At 39.1% G+C, this 12,933-nt stretch overlaps 1 protein-coding gene across 2 annotated transcripts in view; it reads right to left on the reverse strand.

Annotated features, from left to right (window-relative positions):
- Window positions 1–12,695, reverse strand: part of LOC122908525 (limbic system associated membrane protein) — a 656,564-nt gene extending 643,869 nt beyond the window's left edge. Inside the window, exon 1 of one of the 2 annotated variants that reach the window (XM_044251433.1) lies at window positions 12,127–12,695. In XM_044251433.1, the coding sequence (XP_044107368.1) occupies window positions 12,127–12,281 (155 nt within the window). In that variant the 5' untranslated portion in view covers window positions 12,282–12,695. The remainder of the gene's footprint in view (window positions 1–12,126) is intronic. The other variant, XM_044251434.1, reaches the window with a different exon arrangement.
- Window positions 12,696–12,933: the final 238 nt, after the last annotated feature.

Here is a 12,933-nt window from a genome sequence, read left to right on the forward strand (position 1 = left end):
TTTGCTTAAGAGGTAAGTAGGAATTATTCCCATTTTGGAGTTAAAACAATAAAAGCTAATTCCCAACTTTCTACAGTTAAGGTTTTATGGAAATAAAGCCTAAATCCGCTGGTGTTCAATCTAGTTTACCTGATCTAGTGGTATTCTCTAGACATTAGAGAGTTCCTTGAGGTGCTGGTGATATTAGATAGTATTTGTTCATTATATTAGAGTAACAAAAGATTAAAAAAAGGACCCTTGGGTGGCTCAGTGGGTTGAACATCCAACTCTTGGCTTCAGCTCAGGTCAGGAACTCTGGGTCATTAGATTAAGCCACAAGTTGGGCTCTGTGCTTAGTGGGGAGTCTGCTTGAGATTCTCTCTCTCCCTCTCCCTTTGCCCCTCCCCTGCTCACACACATTCTCTCTCTCCCTCTCTCTCTAAAATAAATAAATAAATAAATAAATAAATAAATATTTTTAAAATGCTTAAAAAAAAGACAGAAGAATAAAGGTCAGAAAGTCAAAGAAAATTTCATCTGCTAACTTAATGATTCTGCAATATAAAATGCTGATCTTAAGATTTGCTCGTGTATTTACATCATGAACATGCATAAGATGACAACAATCTTAGTCATCTCAAGACAAAAATCAGTCGCAAACTGGCAACCATATATGACTCAAACCCCATAAAATAAACAGGTCTGATGTAAGTGTCCTAGAGTGAAATATGACTGAAGAAGCACAAGAATTAGAAATTAGGAAACTGAGTAATTTTCCAAATCAATATTTTCATATGTATACATTTGGCTATGCATGACTTAGTGTTGAACTGCATGACTTTCATTTTTGTCTACATTGTTCCTAGCAGAGAAGTGTGGCAAATAGTAGCATGACTAAAGCACTATTTTAGAAAAGATATTATTAACTTTTGATAACTTCAAAATATAGAAACTCAATATAGAAATGCATCACCAAAAAAATTATAATGGAATAAACAGTAAGGCATTATTGTATGAGAAGCTGGGTTTCATTGTCCTCAGAGTTATAGACTTTTCCTCTGACCTCACATAAATAATGCTCTTGTGCATTACGGCAAAACATACAGAGAGAATTTGGGATTATTAAAAAGTCCATGGTACATTCGAGTTTGAATTTCACCAGGAGTGAGTAAAGAGGTCAACAATGCAAAACCCAACTTGGCATCATTGTTCAGTATGAATAATTACTTTGAGTCAAATGAGTGCAAGTGGTCTGTACTTTGTCTCATTTCACAAGAAAGCAGGACAGATGAGGTGAATATACCTGTTGCACAACAATCTTGCCAACCATAAGTAACTCTCAAATGCTCAGTTCAGTCTCTGAAAGGTTATAGGCACCTCTACAGGGAGAAAGCTTCAGCAGCTCCCAGGAGGTATATTCCTTTTCTTAAACTACCTGGGATTCTGAGCTCTTTACAGACACTGGACATGACTCACTTCAGGAGCACTGAGTGATTCCTAGTTTTGTCAGAAACTCATCCATCAGTGAATGGAGCATACTTTAGGCACTGGTGACTAAACTTTTAGGCTCCCCCAAAATGCCCTTGTATGCCTTTCTCATGCTCTAAAAAGCTGTGCTTAAAAAAAGGAGCTGCAATGGAAAATGCTGGGAGTGTTTCTAGACAAACACCTTATACCCTCAACCAATGATAAGAAAATAATCCATCTCTGATTTTACTATTTAACCTTCTTTGACCACATATTTATAATTTCCCTAGTAGTGGTTGGCTTTTTCACTAACATAACTTGCTTCATCTCTGTGTCCTTCAAACTTATCTCCTCTTTCATAAACCAATTTCTGATCTGCTTGATTTACAGTATGACTACACCCTCTTTGTTTAATTCAGTGAATAAATATTTATCTGACCACCTAGAGGTACTAAGCTAAATTCATGAGTAGAAAATTAAGGTAGATGAGACACTTGTCTTTGAAGGACTGATAACACATTTGAGGCAAGACAAGAGTGCCCTTAAAGTGTAGTTAATGCTAAGTTGAGGTATGCATAGAGCCAACAATCCCACTTCTGGGCATATATCTGAAGGAAATCAGTGTCCTAAAGTAGTATCTGTACTCCCATGTTCATTGCAGCCTTATTCACAACAGCCAAGATATGGAAATAACCCAAACATACACGGATGAATAAACGGAAAAAGAAAACACGAGATGTATCTATAACTATATCATCTATATCTATCTCTCTATGCACACACACACACAGAGACACAATGGAGTATTACTTAGCTATAAAAATTGTTAAGATCTTTTTGCAACAGCATGGATAAACCTGGGGCGTATTTTGCTAAGTGGAAAAAAAAAAAGGTAGATAAAGGCAAATACTGTACAGTCTCAATTATAAATGGAATCTAAAAAAGGGCTAAGTCATGAAAACAGAGAATAGAACGGTAGTTGCCTGGAATTGGAAGGTGGGAAAATGGAGAGATACTGGTCCAAGGGTAGACTTTCAGTTATAAGATGAATAGATTCTAGAGATCTAATGTACATCATGGTGATGATAGTTCATAATGCTGGGTTGTAATGTGAAATTTGCATGGCGAGTGGATCCTGGGTGTTCTTATCACACACAAAGAAAGGTAGCTAAGTGAAGTGATGGATGTGTTAATTAACTTGATATTAGTAATAATTTATAATGTGTGTGTATATATACACATAATTATCACACTGTACAGCTTAAATACATAAAATTTTATCAATTACACCTCAATAAAACTAGGAGAGAAAAAAAAACATATACAGAGAGGATATTACCAATAAAAATAGAGTATTTAGCTGAATCTGGGAGAATAAGAGAAGATTTCTGAATGAGATATCACCAAAACCAGCCTTAGCCTGGAAGGAGCAACAAGGTAACCAAGCAAAGAGGCATGGTTGGGAAGAGTGGAGAGGTGGGAGGAAGAGAAGGTTCTGGGTAGAGAGAGCTTCATGAACATATGTAAGAGAAGTGTGTGTGTACACACTTTCACGTGCTCATGAACAGAGAATGAAAGTGGTTCTGAATTAGTAGATGCAATGAGGCAGTAGGGCATGGAGTATTATCCAAGCTGAGGACCTTTGACATTATGTTGTAGATAATGAAAAGATTTTAAAGGTTCTGGGGATATATCCAGATTGATTCTGGAAAACAACTGGCCCGTGATAGTCAGATGAGTTCAGGTCCATGATTCTGCCAACTACCTGGGGTCTGAAAGGATTAAGTAGAATAAAGATGTAATCTAGCGAAGTTTCCTAAGTCAAGGAAAAACAAGTAATGTTAATTCGTACCTCATTTCAGACCTCTAGCTCTATCTTTTCCCTCACCTCACCACACCTCTATCTTTTCCCCACCTCACTAGATCGGGTTTTATGATCCCAAACAAGTTTTTTTTTTTTTTTTTTAAAGATTTTATTTATTTACTTGACAGAGAGAAATCACAAGTAGACAGAGAGGCAGGCAGAGAGAGAGAGAGGGAAGCAGGCTCACTGCTGAGCAGAGAGCCCGATGCGGGACTCGATCCCAGGACTCTAAGATCATGACCTGAGCTGAAGGCAGCGGCTTAACCCACTGAGCCACCCAGGTGCCCCCCAAACAAGTTTTAAAAAGATGGGAGTTTGGTGCTCTGAGAGTTATCTTCATGTTACCCCTTGGTTACAACAGCTTTGATACAGAGCTTCGTTTGTACCCTTGACCAAGGTAGCTATCTTGGTAGGATGTCTGGGGTCTAAGTCCCTTATTACGCGGACATATGTAAGCCAGCCCTTATCCCATAGACTCCCTTGTGTTCTGAGCCTCTGCCTTGTGGCTACATCTCTATACAAGCTAACACACTTCCCTGTGATACCTGCCTGCCTATCTATAGGGCTGACTGTGAGTTCTTTTCACGGAACATGTTGGACCTCCCTTGGCTCACCTGTTAAGAAAGCGTTATGAAACCTCATTCTACATGACACACAAGAAACCCCCTAGGCATTTATAGTGGAACTTAGCATCCAGTGCCTCCACCATCCCAAGAGACTGGTCTATCTCAATGTCCAGTTCCTCCCACTGACCACAATCAGCTCATTGTTAGCCAGAAATAAATTGTGTACAAATAGAAAATAAGTTCTACCTTCCTCAAAGGATTTTAAGTATAATCTACAATGACTACAATGTGTAGAGCACCCCTGGAGGTTATGTAAATGATGGGCTACAGGCTGAAACCCAAGCCCTGAACCATGATCTCACTATGCAATCATCCTGATCAGTGTCTCCAATAGGGACAAGTAATAGGAGCCTTAACCACGTAGAAAGTGGTAAGTAACAATAAGGAGGTAGTAGGTTTGAGGAACCCAAGTCAAATACTGAGGGAAAGAGTTAAGAACTCAGATAAGAAAGCTGAGTAAGAGGCAGAGTACCAGAAACAAAAAGGAAAACAAAACAAAACAAATGTAAGAAAATGTTACATAGGTTCTGCCAAATATAAGACTGGCTTTGCAAATATCGTAAGATGGAAGCTCCAAGTGAAGAAAGTAAGCCTATGTTTTTAAGACAGATGATACTCGGCATGTAAACGGTAAAGTATTTACTGAAAACTTCCTCCTTGACCAGCACTAACAGGAGGATCATTCAAAGGAAGGCTCAGCTTTGATTTTCAGGGATGAGAGAGAGAAGAGAGGAAAGGAAGAGAGGAGGAGAGATGAGAGAGAAAGAAGGGGAGAGAAGGGTAGAAAAAGGAAGAGACAGCAGAGGAAGCAAGTGGAGGAGAAGGGAAAGATAGAGGGAGGAGGGGAGAGAGAAAAGAATAAGGGGAAAGACCCTTTTGGCATAATTTTAAATAGCACATCATGAGATAGCATGAAAACCAGGAAGATAACTTCAGGGCTACTGTGGAATAAAAATCACTGAACAAGAACAAGGAGGCATGAATTCTAGTTCGAATTACTCAAATCTTTAGAAAACCAACTAAATTTTTCTCTTCTCGGTTATATCAATTTATTATTTTTTTTATTTGAGAGCACACAAGCCTGCATGTGAGAGAGAGAGAGAGAGAGAGAGAGAGAGACAACAAGCTGGGGAGAGGGGCAGAGGGAGAGGGAGAAGCAGGCTCACCATCGAGCAGGAAGACCCAGACAGGATCAGTACTTGAGGGGAAGGCAGACACTTTACCAACTGAGCCACCCAGGTACTCCCTCAGGTACATCACTTTAAAATGAGATGGTGGGGGGAGCTTAGGTGGTACTCATCTCAGGTCATGATCTCAGCCAGGGAGCCTGCTTCTATTTCCCTTTTCCTTCAGCCCCCTCCACCGTCTCCCTCCCTGCCCCAGCTTACACACTTTCTCTCTCTCTCTCAAATAAGTAGGTGAATAAATGAATAAATAAATAAATAAATAAATACATACATACATACATAAATAAATAAAATGAGATGGTGGATTGCCTAATCTCCAAGGCCTTTCCTTCTCTAGATTTCCACAAGTTTATCCTATAGTAATTAACAAAATCTGAAGGAAAGTGTTTTCTTTTGTGAAGGTTAATCACTCATTAACTTAAGATTATGTGTTGATTCAAGTGACTACCAAAAAATTGTTTATTCACCTTGTACTCCTGATAAGAAACTCAACTAATATTCTAAGATACATGTAACTTTAAATGACTTTAAAGGGGGTGGAAATGATACAAACATAGGACAAATGGCCAACCTCGACCATAGAAATAAAAATGAAAAGCTCATTTTATCAAATTTCCTAATGTTCTAAAGGTTATTTCCTACTATGAATATAATAACTATGATTATTAATAAGAGCTTCTATTTTATGCCATTTTATACTTTATAAAACAGTAATACATAGTAGGTCATTTGATCATCATAAAAATAGCTTATCTAATAAGCCAAGTAATTGTCAGTTATTCTTATTTAATAGATCAAATTATTTCCAGGTATTTAGATCTAGGTCTTCTGAGTACTTGTTAAGCATTCTGAACTTACTAGATCCTTGACGGTATTTACCTATGACACAAAAACTGGATCCTCAGTTTCAGCTAAAGACTGATCACCATGTAAGACTGAGATGAAGTCCACAAACACGTAGCTATCATACTGTGAATCATATATTTACATATATGGCAACATAAGTGACAAGCTTGTTGAATAAGTTATCACTGAAGATCTTTTCCTTGCCTAAGAATTATCTATTTTCTTTCCTAGAGATAGACCTGAAAAAAAAAAAATAGTAGAAGTGTTTCCATGTCTTGCCTAATATAAAAGGAAGTGAGAACACAAAGCAATAATCTTTTAAAAACCAAGTTTTAATGCTATTTCAATAGATACTATGTAAATTGGATCCATATTAAAATGAAGTCACTCCATTTTCCATGACATTGTAGTTATAGAATCGTGTGGTAAAGAAATGGATCTATGAGAGTCTCATTCTTTTCTCCCAATTCAATTTGTACATCTTTGCTGCTGCCATACTTCCCAAGCCATACAACATGACTTTAATTTTTTACTACGTATCCATTAAGCACTGCCCCAAAGATGTTTTGTAAAAGAGATTCCTCAACTGGTAAAGCAGTGGTTCTCAACTCTATATACATATCAGAATCATTTTTTTTAATACTTATGCCAGGCCCTACCCCAAACTAATTCAATAAGAATTTCTGAAAGTAGAGAATATGCGGCTTCAGTATTTCTTGAAAGGTCTCCACCTAATTGTAACCTAATTGGTTACAATTGTAACCAATTGTAACCTAATTGCAGCCAGAGTTGTAAACCACCTCAAGCAGCACTTCTCCGACTTTAAGATGTTTGTGAATTATTTGAGGATCTTGTTAAAAATGCAGATTTTGACTTGTAAGGTCTGGGATAGACCCCAAGATTTGGGATACCTAAATACGCATCTGTGATACCTAAAATACGCATCTGCAGAACACGATTGGAGCAGCAAGAGTCAGTGGTTCTCAAAGTGTGGCCCAGTCCTGCAGTATTAGCATCGTCAAGAACTTGTTAGAAATGCAAACCTCAGACCCTACCAGAGACCTACAGAATCAAAAACTCTGCAGGTAGAAGCCAAGCGATCTGTGTTATAACAGGCTTCCCTGGTACACCTTCTGATACACCTTCAAGTTTGAGAAACACTGGTCTAAGCAAAAGAGCTCCTTAAAGTCTAAACAATTGGTTGAATGTGGTTGGAAAATGACTAATAGTTTTATGCTTGTGTAGCAGTTTACAACTGAACAAACTTCCCTCCTTTATCTCTTCTGAGCTTCTTAAAACAACTCTGTACAGTAACTAGAGTCACTAAAATAGGCAGTTTCAGCATTTTATAAATGAAACTGAAGCTCAAATATTTAAGGGATTTGTTCAAAGTCATGTAGCATACAAGGATGGATCCAAAATTAGAGTCTAGGTCTTCTGAGTCATACAAACTAACAAGCAGGACATCTGAAAGCAGGGCAAATGGCTGTAAGCCATTTACTAATGGCCTGAAGAGAAGGACTCTCTAAGGTCTAAGTGATAACAGCAAGGGGTACCAGCACACAGTTAGGTAACTTCCTATCACATGAGTTACAGACATTTGTACCTGGAGCTCTCAAGGACCACAGAAAAATATGCACTAATCCTTTTTTTTTTTTTTTTTTTTTTTTTGCCTGAGTGTGCTATTTTATAGAAGCAACTTCAAGAAACACAAATGTTTAACCCTCAAAAACTAATTTAGTGGATAAGTCAGTCACCTTTGGCTGTTCACTCCACAGTTCTACAAATAATTCATTCAAAGTCAGATGACATAGAACAGAAAAATCACCTTAATATGTGGGGTGTGTGTATACATACTTATGTGTTTCATATTTATAAAAACACAAATAATCACAAACTACATTTGTCACATGAGACCTGGCTGCTGTGTTCCTCTGTCCATAAGTAACAACAAATGATACAATTCACAGGTACATCAATGTTATAAAGTGTAATTAATATGCCACATTCCTAGACAAGAGAATAGTGTGGTATACTCTAGCATTTATCAAATATATTTGATAAAGGATTTAATGTGAAATGAAGTGTCCTTAAAATATCAGTAATAACCACTAAACGTTGATTAGAGATTTAGCCACAAGAAAAAGAAACCTTCATAATTGTCACAAACTTCCCCCAAAGACCGATGCCCACAAAGTTTGTTTTCAAATAGTGAATTACAAGTGGTAGAAAAATCACATATTGTGTCAGAAGTATGTTTGAGTGTTGACACTTTCTTTGTAAATGTAGGCGTTCCAGATGCCTTATAGAAGAGAAACCATTTTTCCCTTGAAATTTGCACAAAATTCTCAGACTGCACTGTCAAATAATCATATCTTTTGTGTTGCTTCCTCTTTTTCCCCTAGTGTTAAAACAAGAGAATAAAGACCCAGAATTTTGAAAAATTAAAAACTTAGCTATGTTGAACTTAGATACTCAATTTCTTATACCTAACTCCTATTAAGTACATTTACATTTAAATGGGAAAAACGTTACCACCATAAAAAGTATTATAGTATCTTACAAACATGAAATAGGGTCAGAACTGTGAAATAAATAAAATTCCAACACCTCAAATTTAAAATATTTAAACCCACGATAGTATGAAACCTCTGCATTTTATCATATATGCACTTACACAGCATGTACAAATATGCATAAATATGTCATTTTTACAAAGTTACCTTTTGAGCAGATACGTTAGGATCAATTATTTTATAATTATCTTTCTAGACATATGCTACTGATAATAAAAATATAGTCAGTGGGACTGTTAAAAATGAAATTTTAAAGGCTAGATAAGAACATTATTTCCATTTTTCCTTTGACTTATCAAGGGAGCCACATGATTTCAACCTGCCAAGAATAACCAGGAGGTGAACCTCTTTGTGAGCCTGTGTGCAAGGGTAGAAAGTTAGAAAAATCAGTGCTAGAAATGTGTCCAGTAATTGATGAATTCCTACACTTGTTGGGGTGGCAGTGTGGCAGGTGTGTTCTGTTCAGAAAAACACCTGAGACACTCCCATAAGACAAGTCCTGTGGGTATGTCTTGTACTTTACTTTGCATGCAAATATTCTGGTTCAGTATCTAGGAAGAAACCCATGTGCCGCTGTTCCCACTGGTCTACGAATGGTACTTTGATTCTGTGCCCTGAGATAGAATATGGTGTGTGGTTTCCTTTAGCTCTTAAAGGATCTAAAAAAAAAAAAAAAAGAAACCTCTGGATATCTAGATTCTTGTCTGGGAAACAACAGGGTGAGGTTGGGATACATGAGAGTATTTTTCTTTCCATCTAGTTCTGCTACCTTCACTCTATAGTCTTTTGTTGTTGTTGTTGTTTTCCCCAAAAAGATAGAAATTACAAAGTAAGACCCAAGACTAGAATTCATCTCCTATCATAATTATACAAAATTGAGCATCAGTTCCAAAAAAATATATACTTTTCTTTTCATGGGAGTAAGGCAGTAAAGGTAAATGTTTTGGGGATGGTCAACCAAACTCCTGTCACTGGACCACCAGAATTACAAACCTTCCTTGTTTCCTTTTAACATTTCAGATTATTCAGGGCCACAGATTCACTGAGAGATTTTTTTTTTTTTTTCTCTCCTTGCCATTTCACTTTCTCAGTGCCAAACATCTACTGTGACTTCCAATGAATCAAGTTCTCCTTCCTCTCCTCCCCTGGAAGCTCATGCTCTCAGTAAAATGTCACAAATAAAGTAGAAGCAAGTATTTCCCAGGCTAGACTTGTAAACAGAAAGCAAGAAAACCATTCTTCACCGGGAAACTGACCCACAAAGCTTACTGGGCTCAGTTAAAGAGATTGAGAAGAAGGTCAGGGAAGAAAACAAAAGGAACTCTCTCCATAGTTACTTCTGATAGAGCTCCACCAACCCAGAAATAAAAGCCTTGTTCGAGGCAGAGGAAATTTAAAAGAGGGCACATTAGGTGAGGTCTGGAAAAGCAACGGACTCTCACAGGTGACTTCTCTGCATGCTCTGTTTGTCTAGCTTCTCTTTCCCAGTGAATAACTGCTTCTATATTTATTCTCACTTCTCACTCCCTCCATTTCCACACCGTAATGTCTACTAAAGTGTAATGCTTAAAAACTCCATTTCTTTTAAGTCAGAGACACTTGAAAGCACATCTATATCATATGTAGATATTTATGGAGTAAGACACCTCTCATAGACATAGACTTATATGCATATGCAATATGAAAGTATAAGAATATTCTTTTTCCTCTGAATAAACATTTAGATGTTTATCTAACCCTTTGACAGCTACAACTTAAGATACAGGTGATACTGACTTACAAAGTTCATGGGCATTTAAATAAAAACTTACACATCCAGGTATTTGCTTTCCCTATATTCAGTCTCATAATCTGCAAAAACAAGTCTTCCTGGGGATAGCATAAATTTATATAGAGTGCCTCACTAGTAAGGGTTAATGATGTTAGGGAGTCTGAATGTTAGCAGTTGAGATGGCATGCTTACGTGTTTGCAAAAAACATTTTCTGCATCATATCCAAATCCCTTTGCAAACAGATAAATTACTCTATAAATCTTATTACTCCATGTGGATAAATCACACATGCAGGTTTACAGGGCTGGAAAGCTGGTAGGGAAAATCTGCTTTGGATAGTAGGATCTTTGGGATTCATAATCACTCAATGCTCAGGAAACGAAGAAAAGAGCATTTACACATTAGGATTTTCTGAGTTTTTACAATCTGCAGCAACACACACACAACACAACACACAACACGTACACATTCCTCTCTAACAAGGCTCGAGATCCCAAAGCAGGACACTGTGACAGCCAACCAAATTTATTTCTGAGGAAAGGAAAGAAAACTTTGCTGCTGTAGGCAGCTCTGCTAGAGAACTGCTCCCTGATGCCCCAGGGTTTATGCACTATCAGCTCCTCACACACAGATTAGAGGTTTACTTTCTGTAGTCTACAGTTTTTTATTGCCGCAACAAGCAATATTAACTGTATGGACAGACTGACACTGGGTCATTTTATTTGGACAAAATGAGATTTTAAAGGATCTCCAAGGAAAATTTTTTTATTCATTCTTTTTTATTTTTTGTATCTGATAGAAATTTAAGAAAACTGGAAAAAAAAAAAGACTAGGGTTATGTACAGTGGGTGGAGGAGGGGAAGAGAAAAGAGAAACACAGGAAAAGAAGCTTGAAGCTTTTTTTTAGAAATGGAATTACAGCTAGGTTCCATCTGAGTTTCTGCAGTTTACTGTCCCTTAGAGGGTCAAACTCCCAAGGACTGGGACTCTCCCTGTCCAGATTTCAATCCCAAATTTTATTTCAGAGTTTGGCAGAGCCACACAGAGATGGGACTTAAGGTGAATAATCAATTTGAAATACCCATTTTACACCAGATTAATTTTTGCCTAATCTTTGCGCTTAATACTCCTATTCTTAAATATCAGCAATTTGGCAAGTTCCTTTTCTTTTTCTTCCATACTTTCATGTGTTGATGTCTATCCACATTCCAGAAAAGGCTCAGTAACCAACCAAAGTTCTAAGATTGGTTTATTGCCCTCGATGTCAATTAGATGATCCTTACAGAAAGTCTCTAGTCCGAACTACTGCGGGGGCAGGGCGAGAGCCTTGATGTGCATATATTCCCCCTCTCTCTCTTTCTCTCTCTCTTTCACACACACACACAGCATAGAGAATGCAGTACTGTGTACCACTCTCTGAGAGCCATAATTCAACAACTCTTCTTTCCCTATTAAAGAACCCCAACAAAACTCTTGAGTGCAAAGCATCGAAAATTACCAAAGCAAGAATACTGCCCAAATGTCACTAACACCATAGGTGAAGTTACGCTTTCTTGGTGAGAGAAACAAGGTCCTAAGAAACCAAATAACATTTAACCAACGTTGCTGGTCCTTGACGGGAAACAGAATTCCCTTCAGATGTGTTGGCAGACACCTGGGCCACTCAGTAAAAGGCGCGTGTGCATGCACAACACACACACACACACACACACACACACACACATACACGCCTGCAGCATCAGAATCTGGAGTTGAAGATCACACACACACACACCGGCGCACAGAAGAAAAGTTGCCCCAAAGCCCTACCTGAGGATGGCTGTGTCCCCCTGCCTCACGGTGATGTTGTCCGTGCCTCGGTTAAAATCCACGCTGCGAACAGGCAGTCCTGTGGGAAGAAGGCAGAGCAATCTCAGTAGGACTAGCGGCAACTGTTTCCGATCCGGCTGAACTCTGCCGACCATGGTGGCCACGCCGAGGTGCGGGTCCGCGGTGGACTCTGGAGGGTGTGTGCGTGCCGCTCACGCCGAGAGGGCTTTACAAACCCAGGGCTTTCATCAACAGCCAAGGCGGAACGGGCTTGGCCAGTTTGTGCTCCCTTCCACTTTGCCTCTCTTTCCCTGGCTCAGTCTCTCTTCCCTCTAAGACTTAACAAAGCCCGCATAAAACCCCAAGCAGAGGTGGGGGGGAAAGTCAAAGGAACACAATTTGAAAGGCGAGAGGACACATAGAAAACCCTCTAGAAAAGATGAAGAGAAAGCTGCAAGAGGAAGGTGTTCTTCTCCGGTCTGTGGCTGGATGCTCCTTTGCCAGTGTCTGAGCTGAGCTCCTTCCCTCCCTAACCCACTTTCCCAGGCGGGCGGGCAGGCGGGCGAGGGAGCCGGCACCCAGCCTGCCAGGGAGTGTAAAGAAACCCACACAGCAGCGGCAGCAGCCCAGAGTCTCTACCCCCCCCCCTTTCCTGTTTCTCCCTCCAGCCCCTCCCCTCCGCTCGCACCTCCCCCGCCCCCCCGCGGATTTCAACAGCCCCTCCACGTCATCCCCTCCGCCCTCCCTCCGGCCTGGCCCCTCGCTTTGCACAACTGCCCCCTTCAGCAGCAGCCAGCCTCAGTGAAA

This window comes from Neovison vison, chromosome 6 (assembly GCF_020171115.1).
Source record: "Neovison vison isolate M4711 chromosome 6, ASM_NN_V1, whole genome shotgun sequence".
Classification (NCBI taxonomy): domain Eukaryota; kingdom Metazoa; phylum Chordata; class Mammalia; order Carnivora; family Mustelidae; genus Neogale; species Neogale vison.